The 26,152-nt window shown below is 45.8% G+C and overlaps 1 protein-coding gene across 2 annotated transcripts; it reads left to right on the top strand.

Moving 5' to 3' along the window:
• The first annotated feature begins 319 nt into the window (after positions 1–319).
• egln2 (egl-9 family hypoxia-inducible factor 2) lies at positions 320–17,251 on the top strand. 2 transcript variants are annotated; one of them, XM_080007261.1, is made up of 6 exons: positions 320–476; positions 897–2,247; positions 13,188–13,307; positions 13,517–13,653; positions 15,390–15,457; positions 15,575–17,251. In XM_080007261.1, the coding sequence occupies exons 2-6, from the start codon at positions 1,066–1,068 to the stop codon at positions 15,625–15,627; spliced, it is 1,560 nt and encodes a 519-aa protein (XP_079863387.1). In that variant the 5' UTR covers positions 320–476; positions 897–1,065; the 3' UTR covers positions 15,628–17,251. The 2 variants fall into 2 exon arrangements, with proteins under 2 accessions (XP_079863387.1, XP_079863386.1); XM_080007260.1 differs by having other exon boundaries at positions 320–683.
• The last annotated feature ends 8,901 nt before the right edge of the window (positions 17,252–26,152 follow it).

The raw sequence follows: 26,152 nt of genomic DNA, 5'->3' as shown, positions 1-26,152 counted from the left end.
TATATATATATATATATATATATATATATATATATATATATATATATATATAAAATTTTAAGAATGCATATTTTAATACTTTTTATAAAAGGTCAATTTAATAACATTTGTATTTCAAAAATATACATCGATTAAAAATTAAAGATTTTATTTTAAATACATTATTAAAAAAATAATTGTATATATATATATATATATATATATATATTTCTTATATATTTAACTTTGCTGTAGTAGAACTCGGTCACATGACCTCGGCGCACGTGTAAGTGACAGGAGGGGGCGAGGGAGGGAGCGGACGGAAGGGGAGGAGGGGGAGATATATCGGTCAAAGCCAGCAGAACCGACCGGAGCGGAGCCTCATCGCAGAGCCCGCCAAGCCCCGGCCCGGTTCGGAACGTGGCCGGGCGTCAACGGACGGTGTCGGTGCGCGTCGGCGGCTCTTTCTTAGCGGGACGCTCGGGAGGGACGAACAGGCAAGACGACCCCGGAAGTAACACGCGTACTCCCCGCCAGTCACGTAGGCTGCAGCGGCGCTACGTTGCTGCCGCTGTTATTTGGGATTGAATTCGCTTCCCATTTCGGAAGTTTCACAGTATCAAAAGTGAAATATATTCGGACTACATCTGTCCCGCCCGTTTTTAAATATCGCTGCTCTTCAATTACAACCAAGTTGTTGAATGGTAAGTTGATCTGATTTAAAACGACCTCATCCGGGCACGTCCTCCCGGCTGTTATGGCCGATGCCGTTTTTTAACTGACACGTTCTGTACAATCAGTGCTATATCAGTCTAACGCAGCCGCGGTTTTTCTGCAACGCGTGTGCTCGTTCCGCTCGGTTACCGCACGCAGGCTTCCCGTGTCTGACGCGCCTCGTCTCCCCTCCGTCTCCCCAGGCCGTTTAAATGTCTCCCGAGCGTCCGAGGTGCCACGGATGAGAGGGGACGGACGGACCTGGAAAGTTGCGGGGTCTCCGCCCGCGGGCACAAGATGCGGCGGCGGGTAGAAGATGGAGGCGGGAGGACGTGGGCTACGTGAGCTACGTGCGGAGGAGGAGGACTCGCCATGGAGAGCTCGGGGCGCGTGGAGCGCTTGGATCCGGGACCCTCGCGCCGCGGACCCGTCGGCGGCTGCGCCCCGCGCGGCCAGCAGCGCGAGCGTCTCCACCGCCACCGCCTGATGGAGATGGGGCTGGAGGGCGACTGCACGCCGCCCCCCGGGAGCCCCGTGGCCGCCGAATTGCTGGCGGAGCTGGGCTCCCCGACCGAGATGCTCCAGAAAGAGCCCCAAACGGCGTCGCCCCTCTTCAACGGCGGCGTGGTTCCTCATTATGACACTATTGAGGGCAGCCACAGCGGCGCCTTGTCCCAGAGCCCAAATTGTTACCCTGTGCTGAAGGGGTTGGTGGAGGAGCCTCACGGGCCGGCCAACCCCCTCTCCAGCAGGGCCAACGGTGACCTGAGAGCCAGGCAGGTGCAGCAGCAGAAGCGGAGAGGCGGGGAAAACCGGGACACGGGGACGCTGGGCCCAGACGGGCTGACGGGGTTACCGCCGCTGGAACCCGCCGACTCCCTCCTCTACACTTCCGTCGACTCGCCCGCGTCGCACTTCAAACAGCGGAAGCTGACGGAGGGAAGCGTGGCGCACAAACCCCCTGAGGCCTCCAGAGCTGCCTGGGCGGTTGCGCAGCTCACGGCCACTGTCAATTGCAAGAGTGGTAACCATGGCTACCAGATGAACTATAACAATCACACGCGCTATGCCACCCCCCAACCCCCCCTACCACCCCCGGTCCCCCACATTAAGCATTACAGACACAAGGCCGGGGCTCTTGGCCCACCAGCCGCACCGGGGCAGACCACCCTGAAGGCTAATGGCATCCCAGTCCTGCCTCCGCCCGCAGGGGCCGAGTGGTCTGCAGAGCGCATCGCCCAGCAGTACATCATCCCCTCCATGAAGAACTACGGCATCTGTATGAAGGACAGCTTCGTTTGCACTCAGCTGGGCGAGAAGGTCCTGGAGGAGGTGATGGAGCTCAATCACAGCGGGAAATTCCGGGGTGGTCAGCTGGTCAGCCAGAAGAGCATCCCCTCTCGCAGTATCCGTGGCGACCAGATTGCCTGGGTGGAGGGCTGCGAGGCAGGGTGCGACGGCATCGGAGCGCTGATGGCGCACATCGACGAGGCCGTGATGTACAGCGCTGCCAACGGACAGCTGGGGGAGTGTGTCATTAACGGCAGAACCAAGGTGAGGGTGTAGAGGTGACGTGGGAGAGGGATTGTGATATTGTAGAGGTGACTCAGTTGGGAGAGGAATTGGAAAGGTGGAGGCGATGGTGGGGGGTGGAGCAGTAGAGTGGTGGATCTGTGTGGTATGTTGTATTACCACATACAGTGTGAAAAAATAGCAGGAGGGCAGACAACTGATGGTGTGTCTCAGTCTGAAGACATGTCTCCTCAGCAGTTTGGAGCAACTAGTTGGTTGGGTTTGCTTTATTTATTTATTTTTTTTCCCCTGCCCTCACGCCAACGCAGAAACGAGAAGGTGCAAACAAACGCCCAAATGTCAGATAGCAGAGAAAAATATCGGAACCAGATGAAGGTTCCGAGAGCAGATCCTGCCTGGAAACTCGGCCCTTCACCTTTATTTTGGCCCTTTGCCAATCCAGGCCTGCCCGGGTTTGCTGCCGACCCTGCTCTCACACACAAGGGATCGATCTCCCAAAGAAACTTTTTTTTTTTCTCCGAACTATTGAGTCGGTCAGCAAAAAATCCCCGCCTTAAACTGGATGGGGGGGAAAAAAAAAAAAAAAAAAAAAAGTCTGGAAACAGATTTTCAGCAGTTTTTAAATTATTTTCGTTTAATAAAAATCGTACGTGTTGAGGGGCATTGAGGATGTTGCCAGTCTGAGGAAACAAAAGCAAACAAACCCTGAAACTTTGGAATGCATTTCTGCCACCAAACCCCCACCAGACAAACAAGGAGTTCTGTGCTTGTGCAGTAGGAGAGTATGTGGCATTTTGGCAGTGGTTGTAGTGTGCCGTGTGCTTTCTGTTAAAGGCTTGACCATGCAAGCCTGAATGTGTTTTATTTTTCAAACGGCATGTACATTCACCGTTTCCCTGCGTTTTCTGAACCGGCACGCAGTGTCTGTGAATAACACTACGCTGTTTCCTTATCATTTTTTAGATGCTTGGTCCAACAGCGGTTTAATGTATACAAAGAAATCAGGACCGTCCGCAGGGCAGAAAGGCAACTGGTAGAGGGACCCCTCCTGATGACGCAGGCCTGGTTTATCTAAACCAGCACATGTCACTGGCCTTCATTTGTTTAGATGCAGTTTGTTATTCACTGTTTTAGTCATTTCCTAATCTCTGCTACTCATATTCAACAAAGTGACTTTTAGTGAACTGCCTGTGGGTAAGTCCTTCTACCCATTTGTCTGTTAGTCTTTCTTTCGCTCCCTTATCTGCTTTGTACTCCATGTCTATCATAGTAAATTCTCACTGTTGTGTCTGTTTTCCCCGTCACCAGCAAGTTAACCATTGAAGCCCCGTTAAGGCAGTACGGGGAATGATCAGTTAGCTTAGCGTCTCTTCTTTGGGCACATCTGTTTTCCTTGCCATGTAAAAGTCCATGTTGTGCCAATTTCAGAGTTTGGTTTCAGGGTAGATGGAGGGATATGGCACAAGATTGAGGAGAGTGACCAACAAGAAAAGAGGGGGAGTGAGGGAGGACTGCAACTACATTGAAGGTCACTGCATCTTTTCCTTTCCTCATCGTCTTACCTACACGCCTTCACCGCCCATTTTCCTACAAATACCTGCTTTTGTTTAGGTGCTGGTCTTTTAATTTTTCCAACATATTATTTGTTCACATATTGCATTTTCCTATTGTCCCCTTCTTTTCTTCCTCAGTCATTTTATCATTCCCTCACTGGCTTCTCTGCCAAAATGTTTCCGTGCCGTTGCCTTGGTAACAGTCCAATACAGCCTAGGGCTCTGCATTGTGCGTCTGATAGACAAGATGGAGAAACTGTGCCCATACAAATGCCACCTTAGCACAGGGTTGGATCGACCCACCGCATTCTGCTGCCTCAGACTCTGGCAGAGGCTTCGAAGGGTGAATACAGTGTGCAGCGTTAGTGGCAACGAGGGAAATAACCTGATGGGGGGGAATGAGACACATAGAAGAAGAGGGATGGACTGAAAGCGGAGTGCGAAGGAAAGCGTTTTGGTACTATGGCGTGGGGCGTAGAGCAGCGGGGAACGGGCCGGTGGCGTTGAGCAAGCGAGGAGGAACGATGCCGCAGAAACTGTAGCATAATCACAATGTCTGCCGCAGCGTGTCCTCGTGTGCCCCTCCTCTGGCTCAGCGAGACCCGCTCCCAGGCATGAATCAGAACCCCCAGGCGTGCGTTCACACACGCGCACATACCAGCATCTAGACCCGCAGCGTCTTAAGAAATTCGGTGTAGACAAACTAGCAGAGCGCTAATGCAGAGAGCTCCAGATTGGTAGGAAGACAATGATGCTTGATACCCCAATGTCCTCCCCTGAGAATCGGGGTCTTTTTAAGGGCTTTGGAATATAATGACTTAAATCAAAACCTTTACAAAGATGCCGAAATAAAAGGGATGATTCTATACTAACAAAGTTAAAGAACTGTTTTTCATATAAATGCTTTTGTGTAGATGTTGAGAACTGAGCGATATCATTGTCTTTACTCCTCATACCTTTGAGGTGTGTTCATTAGGTCGGCCATGTATTTAGTCTGTTGCCCTTTCGAACTTCCTCTATTTTTTCGGTGACCTTATTGCCATGAAAGATGAGGGGAGATTCCCGTTTCCTGCTGATGATGGATTTGCGGGAAGTCGGAAAGCGTTTCATTTATACTTCGTAGTTCACAGATCATGCAGATAATGTACGCAGGCCCAGGTCAGATCAACGGTCAATGTCTAAATGCTCTTACACTTGGCAAATACTTGCTGTGTTTGCAGTTTTTACTTTTTTTTTTTTTTTTTTTTTTTCTTTCCATCAGCATTATGATTTTGTAATTACTTATCCATAATTGGTAGAATTGGGTCAATCAGCAGTATTGAATCTTCAGGGTCTTTTCCCATGTTCCCCTGGCACTCTCCTCATTAGTTAAATGATGCCCTGGTGGACAATTTCTGATACCAACCATGCCATACCAGGCCTGAGTAGAAAGCTAGCAGTATGAAGTTAAAGCACGCAAGTAATGGGCCATGACATGCACCAGTGAATTGATCGGATATACTCCAAGCTAGGAGTGACAAATCCATTACTTATGATTCAATTTAATACACTCCTATATTTATCTCCTCAATGCTCTCTAATTCTATCAAGGCGAAACAATTAATAATGATCAAACACGTTCCATCAGGTCCCAGTCTGCTGCAGCTTTGTGACATCATGTAATTATTTCAATAGGGACAGTCCAACAAATATGATCCAGTATGAATGAGTAGGCATGGCATAATCATCCCTAGGGCTGGGTGGTATTGGAAAAATCAAATACGACGATATATTTTGATGATATTGATTACTTGATATTTATATTTTGGGGATGACTATTGGTACTTTCATGAGGTGTGTGTGTGTGTGTGTGTGTGTGTGTGTGTGTGTGTGTGTGTGTGTGTGTGTGTGTGTGTGTGTGTGTGTGTGTGTGTGTGTGTGTGTGTGTGTGGCGGCATTGATTAGAACAGCTAAGTTCATAAAACTGCACTACTTAACTGTAATGCAGCCTTAAAAGAAAACATAACCCGTTATAACCATAACTCAAAGGCAATGTCTAGTCTTGTATCACAACATTGATATATCGTCCAGCCCTACTAGTCAAACCTTGATAGCTGTGCTGGTTCCAGTCCAGATTTCACCAGCCTTTTGTTTACATCCAAGTTTTCATAGACCTCAGACACTCCACAACACCGCCTTTTGCCTCTGTCAATCACTGTATTTTACACACACACACACACACACACACACACACACACACACACACACACACACACACACACACGCAGAAGTTCCCCTCTCTTTCTCCTTGACGAGAAGTGATGGCAGCATGCCCTGTATTTGTTCAGCCTTATCTTGCCTCCTCGACCCAGTCTCCTCCATAGCTCTTATCAGAATATGCATGGAGCATTTGTGTTTATTTTTGTTCTTGTCCAGAACAGGCTGCCTGCTTAGTTATCACCTTGGAAGCCGGGGTATCTTCCTAGCGCTGCTATTAGGCCCTTAATGCTGGTGCCTGATATACTGTTGGTGCCAGGTAGACTGGTGCTGTTGGGGAAATATCACTGTGAGATACAGTATATGAGGTTAAATGCTGCAGTGCTACACTCGCACAGGGTAAAGCTGTGCTTGCTACAGCTTCATAGTTGGGACTTGTGATTGCTTCATCTACTGTATAGAGAAATCTATAGATCTCTCCCCAGAAAAAGAACTGTCAACATTAACGTATCAGCAACTAGAAAACAAACATACAAAAATAGTTTATATCAATTTGTGTTTAATGAGAAGGATTTATTCCTAGGGGATTGATCATGTTGGGTGGGGGGTGGGGGGTCATGGAGGTCATTCAAACTCAAGCTCCGTTTGGGGATGAACCCAGGACCTTCTAACTGTGAGGCAGCAGTGCTAACAGTGTCACCTGCCAAAGTGTACATTCAACAATGATCAGCTCATGTCACGTGTCAAACTGTTGTAACAGTTAAAGTGCCAATACATAAAATCAACTGACTTGGGTGGATCACATTGCAAGTCCCAGAATTCCATTTGAAACTGCAACTTTTTTCCTTTTCTTTTTTTTGTTCCCCTCGAGATCCAGGTCTACCCATGATTTTGCACTAATACGTAGTATTAGATAGATAGATTGCTTTGGGTTTTTTTTTTTCTTGGTCACTTGAGGTGGCTGGGATATTTTTTCATCCATCCATTTCACTTATTGCGCGTGCCTGATCTTTGCATCCTTGCCGGGAAAGGTGGGCTCCTGCCACCTACGTTGGAAACAGCATATAGAGCAGGGGTGGGCAATTAATTTTTACACATGAGAAACCTGAGCTGTGGTGGAGGGCCGAACCAACAATAACTTGATTCTGCTCAATATTAATTTTCTCCCATTGTAAAAAGCAGCTAATTATATATTTTGATTAGCTGCTACTGGTAATAATAGAAATAGAAAAATAAGGATATTATGTAAATATTTATATAAATATAAGAAATAGTGGTATAGGTCAAATAGGAAAATACTCCTACAGAAGTAATAAACAGTAAAAACAAAAACAGTCATTACATCAGTGTTTCATTTTATTTTTAACATGTTAATCTTCACAAATACTGAAAGTGTTTTGCAGTAAGTTAAAGATAACTAATTGGTCAACTTGATACAAAATGCAATAAGTGCTTTTAATGTTTTTCAATTCATTTTACTTGTTCAGTAAAATCCAGTCCATCCTGGGCTTGAACAAGGGCATTGAAATCTGGCTGAATGTCTGAGGTGGATATGGGAAGGACAGCTGAGAGGTGATCATCAGTGATAGAGGATCTGTATCTGGATTTGTTGAACTTCATCACTGAGAATGTCTGTTCACATACATAGGTAGATCCAAAGAGGACTAGAATCTTTTGAGCATGCCTCCTCCTGTGTGGGAAGTTCTCCTCTTTGAGGGAAGAGTAAAAACCAAGCAGTGAGACTGATCTAAAGTGCTCTGCCAGAAATGTGTCAGACTGCAGGTCAATGAGTTCCATCTGAACATCACCGGGTGCATTATCCACACTGCAGGTGAAGGGAGAAGAAACCATGTGCTCAACTGTTTTAAAGTCCTGAAATCGCCTTGAAAACTCACCATGCAGTGCTTCTAACATGGATGAGTACCTGTGGAGGTGATCAGCTGATGGTGTGGCTTCCTTCAGTGTTGCCAAGTGGGTGAGAATGTTGTCCTCCATTTGGCTTGAGAGAAGCTGCAACTTTCTCATGAAAGCCTTCACTGCGCTGTACATTTCATGCACAAAAAGGCCCTTGCATTGCACTTTGACATTTAGTTCAGTCATTAGTGCAGTCACATCTACAGCAAAGCCAAGGTCTGCCATCCAGTCTGCATCTGAAAGCTGAAGGATGCTTTCTTTTCACAGAACTTGTGAATCTCTTCTCTCAGGTCCCAGACACTTTTCAGCACTTTGCCTAGGTTGAGCCATCTGATAGCTGTGTCGTAGCTTAAGTCACGATCTTCAGGCTCATTTTCCTCCAAAAGCGCAACAAACTGTTTGTGATTCAATGTTCTTGCTCTGATGAAGTTAACTATTTTAGTTACATCAACAACATGGTTCATTTTTAACACTGACTTACACAACACTTCCTGATGTATAATACAATGCAAAAATGTCAATATCTGCTCGGGGTTCATTTCTGTCACTTTATCCTGCATTCTCTTCAAAAGTCCAACATTTTTCCAAACCTCCTTAATAAACTCTACGTCAGAAAACGTTTTACTTTTTCTAGCGATTTTGTGGGATATGACATAACTTGTTGGTTTTGCAGCTTAGCCAGCAAAGCATCCGACTCCCTTCCTTGCTCTTGATCAGACAAGTTCTTGTATTTATCCTCGTGTTTGGTCACGTAGTGGCGATTCAAATTGTTATCCTCGAACACAGCGACCTGTCTACCACAAACTTTGCACACGGCGTTACCTTTGACTTCTGTAAATAAATTTTTAGCCGTCCATGTATTGTTCAAAACGCGGCATTCGGCATATATTTTTCTTTTTTTGGTGTGAGCTGACATTTTGAGGGATAGCTGGCCAGCATCACTTGTAGCTGTTAACCCACACATGCACGCCCTTACGCAAATTAAAAAAAACAAACAAAAAAAGCACTCTTTTAAAAATAAAAGCAACATATTTGTATTGCATGCACAGCATAAATACTTTTTCATTTATGATGTAATTTTAAGATTGACCTCACGCGGGCCGGACAGGGACGCGCAAAGGGCCGGATTTGGCCCGCGGGCCGTAAAATGCCCAGGTCTGATATAGAGGAACACATGCATCACACAAACACATTGTATGACAAATACGGGATTTTTTTTTGTTGCCACTTATTACTTAATTATTTATATGTTTGGTTTATTTTTGTCATAAATAGGTTTCTCTAATTTGCCTAAATATGTGCATACGCAAGTTTAGCCACATGTGTTTTAAGGGTCTGTTACAGAGTCTGGATGTGGTCTGGCTGCAAGTTGGAGCCCAAAGCTCAGAGTCTGGAGGTTAATGAGCCCCAGCTGAGAGTGTCGCTCAGTAATGAGAGTGGACAATGGAGGCCGACCGGAGTCACAGCACAACACTCCTGCTCATTTGGCTGTGAATGACGAGAGACTCGGGGCTGTTTCTGCTCTCCCTATCAACGTTCTACACAAAATAAAAGTGGTTCTATTTGTGTGTTGGGGGAAAAATAGGCTGGAATGTGTATTTGCTCTCGGTATTCATTCGTTATTTGATTTCTGTTAGCTGAAGACCTTTTCCACGGTTACACTCTGCACACTACCGCTCGGAGCAAGTTGAATGGATATTGCAGCTGTGCAGAATGCATTCTTTTAGTCTTTGATAGTACTGTGCCTCAGCCACGAGCAGGGAATATCAGCAACTCTGATATTGTAACACAAGTCTTCCTATGTGGAATGAGATAGCTCAAGGCAGTGACGGTATCTTCTGTTGTCAGCCGAGGGAGATAGAGGGAGTTATTACCCGTCTCCGCCTCCTCCAGCCGAGGTTGATGTTTCACTCAGCCCTGGCCGTACACTGTAGATATGCTCTGCCCGGGAGACGGCATCCTAACAAAGCAAAGAAAAAAACGTAGGGCTACAGACTTCATGTCCACCCAATATTGAAGAGAGGTGCGTTAGAAGTTTTGGGCATGATGAGGCCTGATCTGCAGTGGCTGATATCAGCCCATATCATAACACACACAGAATAGCCTGGGACTAGAGAGGTTTTGATGTTTAAGTTGCCTCAGGTTTTCAAAATAGCCCATAAGTCTACATGGGAATTTCATTTGAATGCCTATCCTACAGCGAACAGCACAAGGCAGCTTAATTTCTACCGTAAAGAGTAGAAATGTTAAATAGGATATACGTGCAATATACGTGTTTTGTTTAGGTCTCCATACAATTCTGAACTTCAATACAGACCACTGAGCTCCACCCACTGTAGCCCTGCTTTGTCAACAAGTTTTCTCTTTATTTTAGTTACTAGCGCCTGCTTGCTAGTGAAGTTAAGTTAGGTGATTCATTTTAAGCTCCTCAAATTGACGGTAGCCATTTAAAATATTTATGAACTATTTTTTTTTTCAGACTGATTCGACATCACATTATCGCGAAAATCATAAAACGCACAGAAATTCCCGGGGCTAGGTGCCAACTCTCATAAAAATTCTTTGCAACGAGAAAGCCTCTCTCAAAACTGCGAGAGTAGGAACCATTTTGTTTGTCCTAGTGATTTCTTTCTCGTTGGGTGACACATTCCCAGGCACCCCGAGTAGAGCCTTGGCATCCCTAAATACAGGTCTGGTTGGCGCCAACTAACCCCTAAGAGTAGAAGGCAGGGAAAAGGTTTGACATCATAAGCATATACAGTTGTACTTTGACTTACGAGTTTAATTCGTCCCGTGAGAGAGCTTCTAATTCAATCTGCTCGTATAGCAAATCAATTTTCCCCATTGAAATTTATTGAAATGCCATCAATCCGTTCCAGCCCCCCAAAAAAACACCCCAATGTTTTTAAATAAGAAAAAATGTATAAATAGCAAATATTGTAGAAAAACATAATAAAAGAGAATGTAAAGAAATAAACTTTTTTTTCTATGATTTCATGATTTAATTCAATCGACATCATCCACTTCTTCTTCTCAGAACTTACTTTCTTAGGACCCATGATTAGAAAAAAAAAAAACCTTGGCAAAATAACTGCACAAAAAGCACCAAACGCGATCACAAAACACAAAAGAGATGCTTCCACGGTCAGGTAACCACGTGAAGTGAAGGAGTGAGACGCGGGATGCTGGCCGGATTACCGCTCGCCACGCCAACTAGCGGCGGCACCTGAAGCTCGCTCCTCGTAACTCACATTTTTGCTCGCAAATCAATACAAAAAAATCGACGGCTCGTAACTCGGAAAACTCGTATGTAAGTGCACTCGTAAATCAAGGTACCACTGTACACCGATCATCCACACCATTAAAACCACCTGCCTAATATCGTGTAGCTCCCCCTCGTGTCGTCGAAACAGCTCTGACCCGTGGAGGCGTGGACTCCACAAGACCTCTGAAGGTGTCCTGTGGTATCTGGCACCAAGACATTAGCAGCAGATCCTTTAAGTCCTGTAAGCGGGGAACTTGGAGGCTTGCAGTGTGGCAGGGCGCATTATCCTGCTGAAAGAGGCCACTGCCATCAGGGAGTACCGTTGCCAGTTTACCGATTATCCTTCCTTGGACCATCTTTGGTAGGTACGAACCACTTCATACTGGGAACACCCCACAAGACCTGCCGTTTTGGAGATGCTCTGACCCAGTCATCTAGCCATCACAATTTGGCCCTAGTCAAAGTCGCTCAGATCCTTACGCTTGATCATTTTTGAATGCTTCCAATGCAAGAACTGACTGTTCACTTGCTGCCTGATATATCCCAGGTGCCATTGGAACGAGATGATCAATGTTATTCACTTCACCTGTCAGTGGTTTTAATGTTGTGGCTGTGTATATTAGCTGTACGCAGACAATCATGCAGTCAAAACTGGACTATAACAACTGTTTCACTGCATATATGAATGACTGTATGTATTTGTATGTGACAAATAATCTCTTGAACTTGTGTTGTCAAAGTTTTTGGTGCATGTTTGAGAGATATAGTTTTGTACTAATGGCTGACCTTGCCAGCCCATGTGGCGTGTAGTGTGCATTGTGTGACCGAGCACATAATGGAGTTGAGCCAGCGTTTTTTCCACGAGAGCATAGTCTCACGAACACACCCTCACTCCAGGCTGTATAAAGCCTAATGGAAAGTGGCCTTGTCTGCAGTGTGCATTGAATAGAGCGCTCTCGTGCGGGTCCCGGTTCCTCCGTCTCCCCAGGGAGAGCTGTTTTTCCCTCCTCCACCCATAGCCTTTAACACACAGGGAAATCAAGCAAGGGAAATACCAGCAAGGGACCATTGTTTTGACACAAAGATGCTCTATCTGCAGAATGTCAGCTGGAGACAGCGGCTGTGCTCTGATTGGATGGTGCTCTGTTCTCTCCCACTTCTCTCTTTCTCTCGCATTCCCCGCCCTTACCGACTGGTTCTTTCCATCTCGTATGCCCGCTATACGCCGACGGACTTTAGCTAGGATGTTTTTCGAGCCTCCGACAAAAATTTCGAGATCTTAAGAGAGTTATAAGGAAATTATTTTGTCATAAGGATTGTTAAGAGGGCGCTGCCGTCACAGCCCGTCTTTTGCTTTGAGGTGATGAGAAAATGTTGTGATCAGTCCCAAACTGGTCTGGGACTCTTATAAGAATATCATGTTAATTTGATATTGTTAAGGTCTTAAGTGTGTGCTAGAATCCAAAGGCGTATGCTCCCCTGTCCTTGCTAAATCCTATAGTGTTCAAGTTCAAGAGGTTATTTGTCACATACATATACATACGGTCATACATATATGCATTGAAATGTCATGACGGTGTGTGTACTACTGTGATTTCTGTCTTTTTGAAGGACTTTTGCTCCATTCCTGCCATTAATGTTCATGGCAAGAAAAACAGTCCAGCCATCGAAGAGTTAACCACGTGGCAGTATAGAAGTGGCGATAATAGGCGCTAAAGGAAAGCAAGGACGAGGGCAGAGCGTCATGTTTCACTGAAGCACCTGTTACCAAGGGGGATCTTGTGTCGTACACCTCCCAGCATCTGTTTTCTAATTGCGACCTGACAGTCGGCTTTTCAGGGGCCGTTGTGCATCGGAAAAACAACCGTCATGGCCATGTTTTCAATCACCGCTCCGAGGTGCATTGAATCGGCACCGTGAGCCCTTATAAACAAATAAACAAACCACTGAGTCAAGCTGCCGTTGGCCGCTTTACAGCCCGTCGTCCAGCACACTAACGCGTGCCTGCCACGCCCCTCTCGTCTCTCCGTCAGGCTATGGTGGCTTGTTACCCTGGTGATGGAACAGGCTACGTCCGCCACGTGGACAACCCCAACGGTGACGGGCGCTGCATCACATGCATCTATTATCTCAACAAGAACTGGGATGTCAAGGTACCAAGCTTTTTTTTCTTTTTTTTTTTTTACGGTAGAACCTAATTGTTTAAAATCCTTTTTTTTTTTTTTTTTTTTTTTTTTTTTGGTTTGCGTCACACATCGTTAACAAAAATTGATTTATTTTGTTTTGTATCATCCGTAGCCCTGAATGTGCCACACTATTAAAAGTGTGTGTGTGTGCGTGTGCGTGTGTGTGTTTTCTGAAGGAGAAAGGAGGACTCTTGCAGATCTTTCCCGAAGGAAAAACCATGGTCGCCAGCATCGAACCCCTGTTCAACCGCCTGCTCATCTTCTGGTCCGACCGCAGGAACCCGCACGAAGTCAAGCCGGCCTATGCCACTCGGTACGTTGACGACGTCACTGTTGTGTTGTGGAAATGTGATACAACCAAACCATCTGGACTTAGTTCTTGTTGACGTTTTTTTTTATTTTTTTTATTGTCGTTACTATTATCTAAATATTTATCGGTGGATCCGTCTTGTTGTATACAAATCCAAGCTGTATACAAATCCAACAAGATCAGCAGCGCAATCCACTTCTTCAATCTAATCTTTTCCCCTTTTCACATCAACAACAGCATCATCAACATCAACACCCATAATATCCCCCTAATACGCGCCGGTAGCTCGACACCCATAATATCACATTAATAGCTCATTCCTCTCCCCTCCGCTCGTCTCCTCCGGCTGCCTGCTGGGGGACGAGGCGGGGCCCCACGGCAGGAAGTGTGTGTTTCCTGGGGGGTCGTAAGAAGGGGAGGGGGAGGAAGGGTTCAATTGCACGACTCGTGCTGGAGAGGGAAAGACAAGGGAGACAGGAATAAACAACAGCCCCCCTGCACCAGAGACAAGAAGCCACCCGGATTAACCCTCGGCTGCCCGGCACAGCTGGTCGTGTGGCTCGCCACCCGTTGGGGTTGTAAACACGGCGGTTAAATAAATATCCCCGAATAAGTTATCCGCCGACCGAGGGGGAAAGTTTGGCGCAATCCACTCTAAACATATCTGTATTTGTTTGGTAGCCTCCTACTAAATATTCAAAATGAAGTGTCTTGCTTACCGTAGCAGGCCTCTCTGCGATCTGAGAGGGCTCAACTGCAGCTCAATTTGTCAGTCTCATCTTTTTGAGGAACAAAATGTCAGGGTTGCAGGTTCAAAAAGTAATTCCAAGGTTTGGAATTTAACCGTCTGATTTGATTCATTTATTGTACCTCTGGGTTGATGCTCATTATCAATCCTAATGGTTTACTCAAAATACTATGCAGGACTTTTACATACTGAACCTGGAAGTCCCACCTCTGACCACATAGACTGAATTTTTTTAGCTTTAAAAGACATTCACACTTGTCTTAATACAGCCTTAATTAATCAGTGGCGACCCCTAACGGGAACAGCCGAAGGAAGAAGAATTAAGTTGGTGTGAAGTTGCTCCACTTAATTTTTTTTTTTTTGTTTTGTCTGTAGTTGGCAAATAGGCAGCAGCCTATAAAGACGGCGGAGCAATGAGCGAGATGCGCCCTCTTGTGGACATGTTGGTGCATAACACTGACCTGTTCTAACGCTACACAATCAATACATTCTCGAAAGCAAAATAACTCACAAACAATAATATAAATATTTTTATAGTTCAAATATAAAAAGCACAATTATAATTTCTGAGTACAGCTGATTAGCTCATGATAATTATATATTTTATGTTTGTAGAATTTATTTATCAAGGGAAATTCTGTTGAGAACACATTCTTTTTTTCATTGGGAATTTAGTGAGTGACTATAAAAACATGCATAGGGGCTGAGCAATCAGGTTTTAATTTGACATGGACATTCACGTACTCTGATATGTAGCCACCCTTGGGATCTAGTTTTATACCCACGAGCGTAAAATATTAACAAGGGAGGAAGGAAGGCAGTTGCGTAGGTTTTCCCGCAATGCCTCTAGGATGTTGTCTCTTTGTACACAGTGATGCGTGGGAGAGCCGTGGTGTGTCTGTTGCTCTTGGTGAAATGCTCGATTCCGCCGGAGAGCACGAGTCCTCTCCTTGATGCTGACATGAGACGCTCTCTCTCCTCTTTCCCACAGTTACGCCATCACCGTCTGGTACTTTGATGCGAAGGAGAGGGCAGAGGCGAAGAAGAAGTACCAGTTAGGTAAGACACTGGGGCGGTGTTCCTACGACCTCGCTATCACCCAGCTCGTCTCGTTTCGGTCGAACGTTCAGATCTTGGCGCTTTTCCCTTTACGTTCTTTTTGTGTCCCCTCCCCAGCGACCGGACAGAAAGGACTCCAAGTGCCTGTGACTCAAAACAACAGGACGTGAAAATGGGTTGAGCCGCCGGGCCTCCTCGTGTGCCTTCCCCGGACGTGGCGGTCGCGGGGACGGAGAGGCGGTCGAAACCGAACTGTCCCCGGACGCCGCCAGCTCGGCCCCCCTTCTTGTCTCCGATCGGATCGGCCACGAAAGATGCTGACCGCACGGGGCGCCACCGGAAGACTGCATGGGTGAAGACTGCATGACAGAACGAATGACACGACGGTGACCTTTTTTTTTTTTTTTTTTTTTTGTTGTTGTTGTTTTTGCCGCACTTTCCTTTGACGCGATCACTTTTGCGACGTCATCAGAAGTCGTTTCCCCTCGAGCGGAAGAAAGAAACGTCTGGAAATGCCGAAGGTGGCAGAAAGTTCTTGGAGCCGCAAACCCACCCTTCCCTTCCCCCCGGTGATGTTAAAGGGGCCTTTAACTGTGATTTAGTCAAAAGTTTCTCTTCTGCACACATCCACATTAAGTCAGTCTTTCCCCAAAGCGCTCGCATTAAACCTTCCAGGAGGTACTGAGACGTGATGGATGCTCAGATCCTGCGGGAACCTAAACGCTATAGATCGTGTGTGTGTGTGTGTGTGTGTGTGTGTGTGTGTGTGTGTGTGTGTGTGTGTGTGTGTGTGTGTGTGTGTGTGTGTGTGTGTGTGTGTGTGTGTGTGTGTGTGTGTGTGTGTGTGTGTGTGTGTACCCGAGGATCAATCTTAACTCTGTTAAAGTGAACGTGCCCTCGTGACTGCTCTCAAAGTTCCTGTGCAGGACCCTGCGCACTTATTTGATCAAATCGCACTTCCGGGCGCTGTGCCCTGGGCTTTGTAAGTATGGATATTTCATTCCCACAGGTGGTTTAACACAGTGTGTTAAACTCCTTTTGAATACTTATCCAACCGTATTCAGAGCGCTAAAATAAACCGTGGGGAAGGGTCAAAACACAGTGTGTGTGTATGCTTGTTTGTGTCTGTCTGTGTGACCGTGTCACCGTGTCTGACCGTGTGCGTGTCACCGTGTGCGTGTCATCGTGTACGTGTCACCGTGTGCGTGTCCTTTTGATTAAAGGTTTGAAAATCCGTGGCACAACTTTGGACAAATATCTGTAAATAACTGATGAGAAAGACTTGAGTCGCTGAGTCTGAGCTCAGACCGTGTGTGTGTGTGTGTGTGTGTGTGTGTGTGTGTGTGTGTGTGTGTGTGTGTGTGTGTGTGTGTGTGTGTGTGTGTGTGTGTGTGTGTCTGGAAAAGGGGTCGACTCAGTTGGTTTTGGTGTGGTTGTTTTGGGGAAAAACAGAAGCACTTTATTTGAAATGTTGTGTGTGTGTGACTCACTGGGGGAGGGGAGGGAGGGGGTGTCTATTCGATCTCTTTACGCTGTTGATAATGATCATTCAGATGCAATAGAAACTAATAACAATGACAATACATTTTTTTGGCTTGATTTTCTTTTCTTGCCCTCAATTTTTTGCAGTATTTAATAAAAAATGTAAGCTTTTGTACATGAAAAATGTCGTGATGGATGTGTTGGATAATATTGACGTACGTTCTCATTTTGTTCTGCTTTTACTGGTTTACTGACGGGGATTTTTCAGCACAGGAATCTAAGCATAAAAAAAAAATACAATAACAAAATATATTGATTGCACTAAATAAATGGTGGTTGTTTTTTTTTTTTCTGTGTTCCATAGACACTACACCCACTCGAAGCACTTTTAAAACCGATGCCTCATTCACCACCATCAGCCAACAGTGAAGCAACGAGGGTTTAGTTTACCTTGCTCACATTTGAGAGAAGTAGGATGGAACCTGCTCTACCCCCTAAGCCACGGTCTTTGTAATACATTTTAATTCACAGATAAATTTCTCATTCTTTCCACAAAAGGTAAAAAGATAAGAGGAGCTGGTCACCGAAGACGCATTTCCTCCTGAATAGAGGCCGTTCAGTTGAAACGCATTCGATGACCAAAGGCGTTCAACGCTGATGGCTCGGAAATTGTATTTGGAGTGAGCCGGATCCGTTTTTCGGTCAGAGCTGATTTAATCTGGAAACAAGCCATATAATAACGTTACGCCACGTGGCTCCGTACGGGTCGAGAGTGTTCCCGTCCGTGGAGCCGAATGTCGGGGGAACGGAGTCCAACAAATGAGCACTTTAGTGACTGTGCTGCTGTGCTGCGGCTTCTCACCGTGCCTGACGCATCCCGACGTTTGAGCCTCTGCAGCTTCATGATATCTGAGCTTCGTCCTGCGATGAATCCTATGAACGGCCTGTCCCCGCCCTCCATAAACGGGCACTTGAAGCTCCGCTGATCCCCGTGGGCGTTAACTAACCTAAACTGTTCTTTAAAAATAATTCTACAAAAAAAAAGAAACAATATATATTACAGTTGGTCCGTATGGTCACAACCTCACAATAACATTAAACCCCAAATGAAATGGGCATGAAACAAATAAGTCAATTAGCTGTAATGTCTTAGAGATAAAGTCCTACTATTCGCTCACTCCTGAAGCGACTCCTCAATGACACACGAATGTAGATGGTGTGTGTGTGTAGGCGCGCGATTAATAGTCTATTGATCCAGACACGGCATACACATGCCACACATCTATCTATCAATTTGTTATGATTTGCATTACGATTCACCCAAATTCCAAAAGCCTGCCCGGTCGGACGTAACAGGAGTATTTTCGGGTGTATGGGGTTATAATGGATCTGCTTTGTTGTCGTCGTCACATTCCTCCACGTTGTGGTTCATGACCTCAGTTGTGGTTCACCCGTCCTGTAGTTCCGTGCTCCCCCCCAGCAGGGGGCACAATGAGGCAACTGCTGTGAGACTGTTCAGCTGCGGCAAATGAGTTTCTCAGGAATGTTATAAGATGCAGCTGTTCATTTAATTACTCTCTCTCTCTCTCTCTCTGTTTCTAATCTTAGTCTCCCTCTCTGAGATTGCACGGACTCACATGCAAACATACCCCCCCTACACACACACACACACACACACACACACACACACACACTTCACGAGCACGTGGAGACGCGTCAACACCTCAAGTGAGCGTGTGTGATGTGGTCTTTCCTTTTCTCAGGGTCTTCCACCTCCTATGGCTCACGCTGACAGACAGCGACGACATCCACTCCCACATCTCTCCTCCCAAAACCAAAGACGCGACGGCGGCCGCCGGTGACCCGGTACATCTTTGGCGGCAGCGGCGGGTGCTCTGTTTCCTCTGTATTTATTTAACCGTATGACATGCGTGCATCCACAATGCCGTCGTTCTCCAAAGCTCGGTGTGGTGCTCCGCCTTAGCGCCTGAATGGGACGGAGGCCGGCGGTGTACGGGGAGCCGGGAAGAGCTAAGTCTATCCAGGACAAAAAAAACAACAAAAAAAAACAACAACAACCACGGTAGGGGTGGTGGCGGTGGTGGTGGTGTTTCTGGATTGCGCCATCCTTGACTCATTTTTTACATAATCTCCGCTCCCAGGCTCCACCCAACCGGAGGCGTTTCAGTCGGCGAGGAGGAACCTGGCAGCACAGGGGAATGAAATGTTGACCTCAACCGCCTCTTTATTTAGGAGGGGGCTGCATAATCATTGAAAATGATTTTTGGAAATAAACAAATAAACAAACAAATAAACAAAGACTGTATTGACATGTTGAATAGACTTTGTGTAGTGATAGAAAGTGAGTTATGTCTGCTTGACTGGCACCTACAGGATGCCTTCGTGGCCCTTGGCCGGCGCTTTGGCTCCCTCTAGCGGCGGTCAGGGAGCAGTGCCCAGTCCTCCAGGGTCCGGCTGTTGCTGGCCTCGGAGCCTCCCCACACGGTGGATGGGTGGAACAACCACCACCACAAACACCCATTTTTTTGGGACCGTAGCCGCAGGTCAGGCTCAGGTCCCGCAGGCGGTGAAACATTCCGGTGGTCTTAACGCGGGGTTACCAACAGGGAGAAGATTGGGGGAAAAAAAAAGAGGGAGGGAGCGACAGGGGTACGATTGAGAGAGGGTCCGAACCCTACGTGAGCACAAATCCTTGAATCTACACAGTTCAGGAAATGGGATGTCTGGCATCGACCTGCGCTCGTGAAAAACCTCTTCCGTATGATATTCTGTTGTTCGCTCTCCCTCTATCATATCTCTCTCTCTCTCTCTCTCTCTCTCTGTCTCTCTCTCGCGCTCCCCCATGGCCTCAACAGTGAGTCACAGAGGAGCCATAAGCCTGGTTATTCTCGCATAATTGCTTTTCTAATTTTGTCAACCCCGTTTCATCTTTTTTTTTTTTCTTTCTCTTGCTTTAGGTTTAATATTATTTTATTTTGGAATAATTATCAGCACAAATGTCTGCTCCATCCAGGTTGTCCAAGCTACGTCAAAAGTACAGTTAAACCAGTTGTACAAGTGAATTTCATGCGGGGCGGCATTCTCTTGCATATTATAAACATATTCTGCTGGAAACATGTCCTTCACTCTAAGGTCATCTCATCTCAGGTTGCTATGGCAATAGGCCTGGGGCTCAGAATAGCTGACCTTTCATCAATCGACTTGAGTTTCTGGTTCCCAGGAGGGAGTGTGTGTGTGTGTGTGTGTGTGTGTGTGTGTGTGTGTGTTTTATATTCCAAACCAATGTTTGAGAAGTAGCGTACATTCACCTGCATTCATTGCATGTGTGTCTTTGTGCCTCTGTTTTTGTGTGTTTCTAGTGTGTGTCTAGGTAAAGACGGGGGTGGAGGATATTTGACTATAGGCAAGGTTTTGACGTGTGTGTGCGTGTGTGTGTGCGTGCATCTTGTGTGTGTGTGTGTGTGTGTGCGTGCGTACGTGCATCGTGTGTGTGTGTGTGTGTGTGTGTGTGCGTGTGTGTGTGTGCGTGCGTGTCCCAGGGAAGCGGTGCACCATGTCTGGTCTCACGGTGTCTGTCTGTGTCTGCCCAGAGGCATCGACAGCACAGGGGGGCTTAGACTGTCTGACCCTTCCACCTGACCCCTCACCCCTCACCACCACCCATCCATCCATCCATCCATCCATCCATCCATCCATCCATCCATCCATCCACCCATCCCTCCATACATCCATCCATCTGCACATCCATCCATCCATCCATCCCCCCATCCATCTACACCTCCATCTAGCCCTGTAGACGCACCGCAGAGTGCATGACCAGGGAGCGCTTGTTCTCACTTGGACCTGGGACACACAGGAGTTCACCTCGGGCGGTGGTTTCATGAAGCGTTGAGCGCACACTGACGCTGAAGCACAGCTGCTTGATTTGCATTCGGCAAACTGGCTAAACTGTCGGCTGCCAAAGATTCATCATCAGCGAGTGTGAGGGGATTAGACGGTGTGAGGGGACGTGGGAGAGAGGGAAAGGAGAAGGGAAAGGTAGGAGCCTTGCTGCCCAAGGGGTTTATTCAGGGTTAAATCAAATTTAATCATTTATATACTGTGTGTGTGTGTATATATATATATATATACATATAAATATATATATATTTTTTAATATACATATAATTTATATATATATATATAAAACTTCTATTTCATTAAAAACAATTTTTAATTAAAAAAATAAATATTCTTTGCTTATGATTTTATTATTGATTTGATTTGATTATTATTGATTATAATGATCAAGGTTAATTAGATATTTAGATTTTATTCAATTTTGGGATACTTTGCATTAGTAGTTGTAATACAGGTGTAGCACATGTGGCCACTGCGGTTCTGGAGGTTTTTCTGATTCTGGGACTTTGCAGACCGACTGTACAGTAAAACCTTTGGGAAAACACAGAGCCAAGCTATTTTTTTTTTGCATCCCTGTTATCACTGGAAGGAAATGAAGACAGCCCATTGTTTATTTAGTATCTCCACAGAAACAACATAGATTATACTTTAATTATTGAAATATTGGCTCCTTATGGAATGATTAAAAACAAGCCCAGCGACGTCCATCACAAAATGAATCTTCGAGCACCGGCCGTCTTTTCCTCCCTCGGGTATAAGTCCTTTCAGCTGTGTTGCTCGGGAGCTTGATCCGGGGATGAAGCGAAGGATTGTTTTAATGAAATGTGCAAGTCGTGTTTAAATGATCCTCCATCACTGTCATTCATGGGCGGAGCGTGGAAAAAAACAAAACCATGAACCCTCATTGCAGATCCTTCTAAAACGGACTTCTAGGCCAAATATCCATAAATGATGTAGCATTGTCCAACGTACCTACATTAAGAACTACATCATGTGTAAATATGGGTTCATGTCAAGGTTGACGCTGTAAGAGCAGGAAGAGAGGAACCAAAAAGGGAGGCGATCAGAGTGAATGTCGATCCGAATACCAACTGAACCAGGCAACGGCGAGGCAGAACCACTTCCTCCCAAACACCACTTCCTGCCATCCCGCCCTGGAGGGGTGCGGTCCGCACTGGCAATGACGACATTACGGTTACCGCGGCAACCCTCAGCGTGTTGATGGCTCGCCCGAGTGTCACCGTCGGCCTCCTACGAGGGGCGCAATGGATGCACTCAACCCCACCAGTCAAAGAGTGGGTAAAGTCAAGGTAACAGTCACACGGCTACTTTACTCCTATTTTATCGGCTACTTCTTTATTTTTTTTTAGCCCTTCACTGCGAGGCCGCGTTCCCTTTTTTGCGCGAGCGCTGATAAACCAGCGCGGCGTTTCGGTCCGCACTTCCGCTGCTTGGAATCTTGTTTTTTTTTTTTTATCACTAACGTGTTTACTCTTCAGTCAGATAAGGGGTCTGTCCCCAAGCATTGTGTGTTTTCCTCAAGAGGTAATGGCTTTCTGTTTGTGCATTTTTATTTATTTTTTTCCCTGGCGTTCACCGCTTGAAAAGCCATTTCTGGAGGTAATATGTTTTTGCAGAGATTTCTGGGTCTTTTGTGCTTTGGATACAATGTGCACGTTGCATGTGCTACAGACGACACAGATTCTACAAAAAGTGAATAAAAACTACATTTGAACACACCACAAGAGCTTAAAAATTTCCATTTGAAAAGGATGACTCCTAACGCTGTTACACAACGTTTCCACTGCAAAGTCACAGACCGAATATAAATCCAACACGTCAGCGATGGAGGAAAAGCAACTTGATTTCCTTCTTGTTGGAGGAAAATTGATGACGGTAGAATGATTGTGCGCTGAATGAAGCGCCTCGCTCGCGGCGTCCACGTTTCTCGGCCTGGCCCCGGGTTCCCCCAGCGGCGCGACCTCAGCCTCGGCCTCAGCCTCAACCTCAACGAGAGGTGAGAGCACATCAGCGTTCACACGGCGTTACCAGGGGGAGGCTGCGGCGAGAAGGGGATTGCGTCTGCACGTCTTAAATGTGTCCTGTGAGGAATTTGACTCGCCGCAAACACCTGCTGCGGCCGCTTTATTCAGCGCCAACTTATTTACAACTTTAAACAGAAGCCTGTGAGGTTTGGCCTCGTGGGGAGCGGCCTCGGAGTGAGACGGAATGTCGTAATATAAACGTCTACGGGGGAGAATGGCTTCCTGCGTCGCGGCGTGTATTTGATAATGCGGCAAAGATAAGAAAACAAATAAATGACGTTCTCGTACGTCGCTTTCAGTCCGTACGTCTCCATAGATCTGCATCAACACGTTCCACGCTTCGCTCCCCAGGGGCGGATCTGAAGCCCGTCTCCGCGACAACACGTGCGGCAGTGAAAATCGATCCACTGCCGTGCAAGCCGGAGCGTGAGCGGCCCACGTCTGGGGGGAGACAGACGAGGGCCGGTCGTCTCTGGCAGCTTCTGGAGTTTGAAGCTCTAGTTTGAAAGTTTGAGCCCGGTGTGCCAGGGCGTCCTTCCCCCCCTTGGGGAAAGGAAATCGTGATCAGGTTTCATGAAATTGTGCTGTAATTTCTACACATTCAGTCTTAAGAATCCATTGCAACATTTCTGTGCGTGCGTGTGCGTGTGTGTGTGTGTGTGTGTGTGTGTGTGTGTGTGTGTGTGTGTGTGTGTGTGTGTGTGTGTGTGTGTGTGCGTGCGTGCGTCTGAAGGTAGCGTGAGGGGAAGAAGTGCCGAGTGGCTGCATGGCGTGCAGGATCATATGACTGCAGAACAGAACATAAGCAGGGTGGGTAGGGGAGGGTGGGCGTGGCATGACGGGCGTCTCCGGCTCGGCCAATCAGAGCGCGCCAGGTCTGAGCCTCCCAGGGCCCCGGAGGCTTCCTGGGAAGATTGTGTTCTTTGGGTGGTTCTTCAGCAGAACGCCGTCTCAACCCGCTGACTCCCATCTATCTGGCTGCTCTTTTACTCTGTCGCCCCCCCCCCCCCCCCCCGACCCCGAGGGCACCTGGCGCGGGGTTCCAAATTCTCTGGCGGCCCCGAATTTGTTGTCAGGGTGGTGAACCCGGCCGTCTACCTGCACGCACTGCGGGAGGGTGCCGGTAAACTTCAGCAGAGTTTATTTACTATTTGGCGGTCCAGCGGCGTGCTGGCATACTGTGTAAACACCACATTAGTGCCGTAAAACATTGTATGGGGAAAGTGTCTGACGTACTAGAGCTGGTGAAGTAATACGTAGTAAGCAAAAACTGCACATTACAAGCGTGTCCCACAATGCATTGTTGATTGATTGAAACCCTAATTTGATCTGTTTTACTGAGAGGAGAGACCTGTGGACGCAACATATATCAAATAAAGAAGATAAACACAAGACAATCTCACTTTATTCACTTTACTTTACTGCACGTATCTTTATATACATAATTGTCTATTCCTTTTATTTCTATTTTGTATTCCTACTATGTATATTGCCGTTTTTTATAACTCTTATTTTATTATATTTACTTATTGAATTGCGTTTGAGGAATCAGTTTGTTTAGTTAGTTAGTTCATGTGTTAATTAGTGAGTCATTGTGCCAGTTAGTGCTTATTGTGCATGATCTCCAGGTGCGCTGCAATGACATTTCACTGCATACAGTATATGTATGTATGCATGTGTCTGTGATAAATAAAAATCCTGAATCTTGAATCTCGAATCAATCACACAATTGCAGAGTCAGTGTTCACTGAATAAACATGAAACACAAGATCAGAAACAGTCGCAGGCGTCGTTTAATAGGCCCGCAATTAAATATTGACGAAGCGACCTAATGGAATAAAATGCTTTAGGTTCAAAGTCCCACTAATGAGGAGCGTAGAACCGCGGGGCGCTCTTTCCCGTTCTCCTGTGCAAACACGAGGGGTGTGTGAAGTAGGGCCAGCGCTGCGGAGCGCGGTTTTAAAGCTGGGGGCGACGTTCGCGAACGGCCTGAAAGATTAAAAACTAAAATAAAATGGAGGATTGTAATTCCCTCCCCGCTTTGTCGAAAGAGCTCCACCCCACTTTCTAGTACAAGTCGCAGTGACTGTGAGAGCAAGGCGGCGTGGTTGAAGCTGTTCACATAGTAAGGTACTCTGGACTATAGTACAAACATGTAGTATTTAGTACATAGTATGTAGTATTTAGTACATAGTATGTAGTATATGGTACATACTATGTAGTATTTAGTACACAGTATGTAGTCTTTAGTAAATAGTATGTAGTATTTAGTACATAGTATGTAGTATATGGTACATACTATGTAGTATTTAGTACACAGTATGTAGTCTTTAGTAAATAGTATGTAGTATTTAGTACATAGTATGTAGTATATGGTACATACTATGTAGTATTTAGTACACAGTATGTAGTCTTTAGTAAATAGTATGTAGTATTTAGTACATAGTATGTAGTATATGGTACATACTATGTGGTATTTAGGACATAGTATGTAGTATATGGTACATACTATGTAGTATTTAGTACACAGTATGTAGTATTTAGTACATAGTATGTAGTATATGGTACATACTATGTGGTATTTAGGACATAGTATGTAGTATATAGTTCATAGTATGTAGTATATTGTACATAGTACATAGTATGTAGTATATAGTACATAGTATGCAGTATTTAGTACATAGTATGAAGTATATAGTACATAGTATGTAGTCTATAGTACATACTATGTAGTATTTAGTAAATAGTATGTAGTATTTAGTACATAGTATGTCATATATGGTACATACTATGTAGTATTTAGTACATAGTATGTAGTATATAGTACATAGTATGTAGTATAAAGTACATAGTATGTTGTATTTAGTGTGTACTGTGCAGCAGGGATGGTTTCCTCTCTGAATCCTGAGGTATAAATGTCGGGAACGTGAACTGCATGCCCTGCATGCAACCCTCCCGTCGGTCCGATCATAAACTGCAACCACAAACAGGGCGGAGCGGTGGAGCGGTGGAGCCAGAAGAGGAAGTACGGAAGAAGAAGCAAGGCAGGGGAGTGCAAGTGGTGGTGCAAAGGGGAGGATGAGGGAGAGTGATGAAACAGACGGGCGGTTGCTTTGCCATCCTCCTTGCCGTAGACAGGCAGTGCCCAGATGATGCAATTTTAGAGGGAGAGGTAAAAAAAGACAAAATAAAAAAAGATTATACAGAGCTAAGGGACATGGAGTCAGAAATTGTTTATTACATCATC

The sequence above is a fragment of the Zeus faber genome (genome assembly GCF_960531495.2).
Source record: "Zeus faber genome assembly, chromosome: 9".
In the NCBI taxonomy this organism is placed as follows: Eukaryota; Metazoa; Chordata; class Actinopteri; order Zeiformes; family Zeidae; genus Zeus; species Zeus faber.
This window is presented reverse-complemented; position numbering and strand designations above follow the sequence as displayed.

Coding starts and splice junctions, on each gene's coding strand:
- egln2 (XM_080007261.1), top strand. CDS start 1,066: ATGGAGAGCTCGGGGCGCGTGGAGCGCTTGGATCCGGGACCCTCGCGC. Junction 2,248..13,187: donor TCATTAACGGCAGAACCAAG/GTGAGGGTGTAG, acceptor TCTCTCCGTCAG/GCTATGGTGGCTTGTTACCC. Junction 15,458..15,574: donor GAAGAAGAAGTACCAGTTAG/GTAAGACACTGG, acceptor TCCCCTCCCCAG/CGACCGGACAGAAAGGACTC.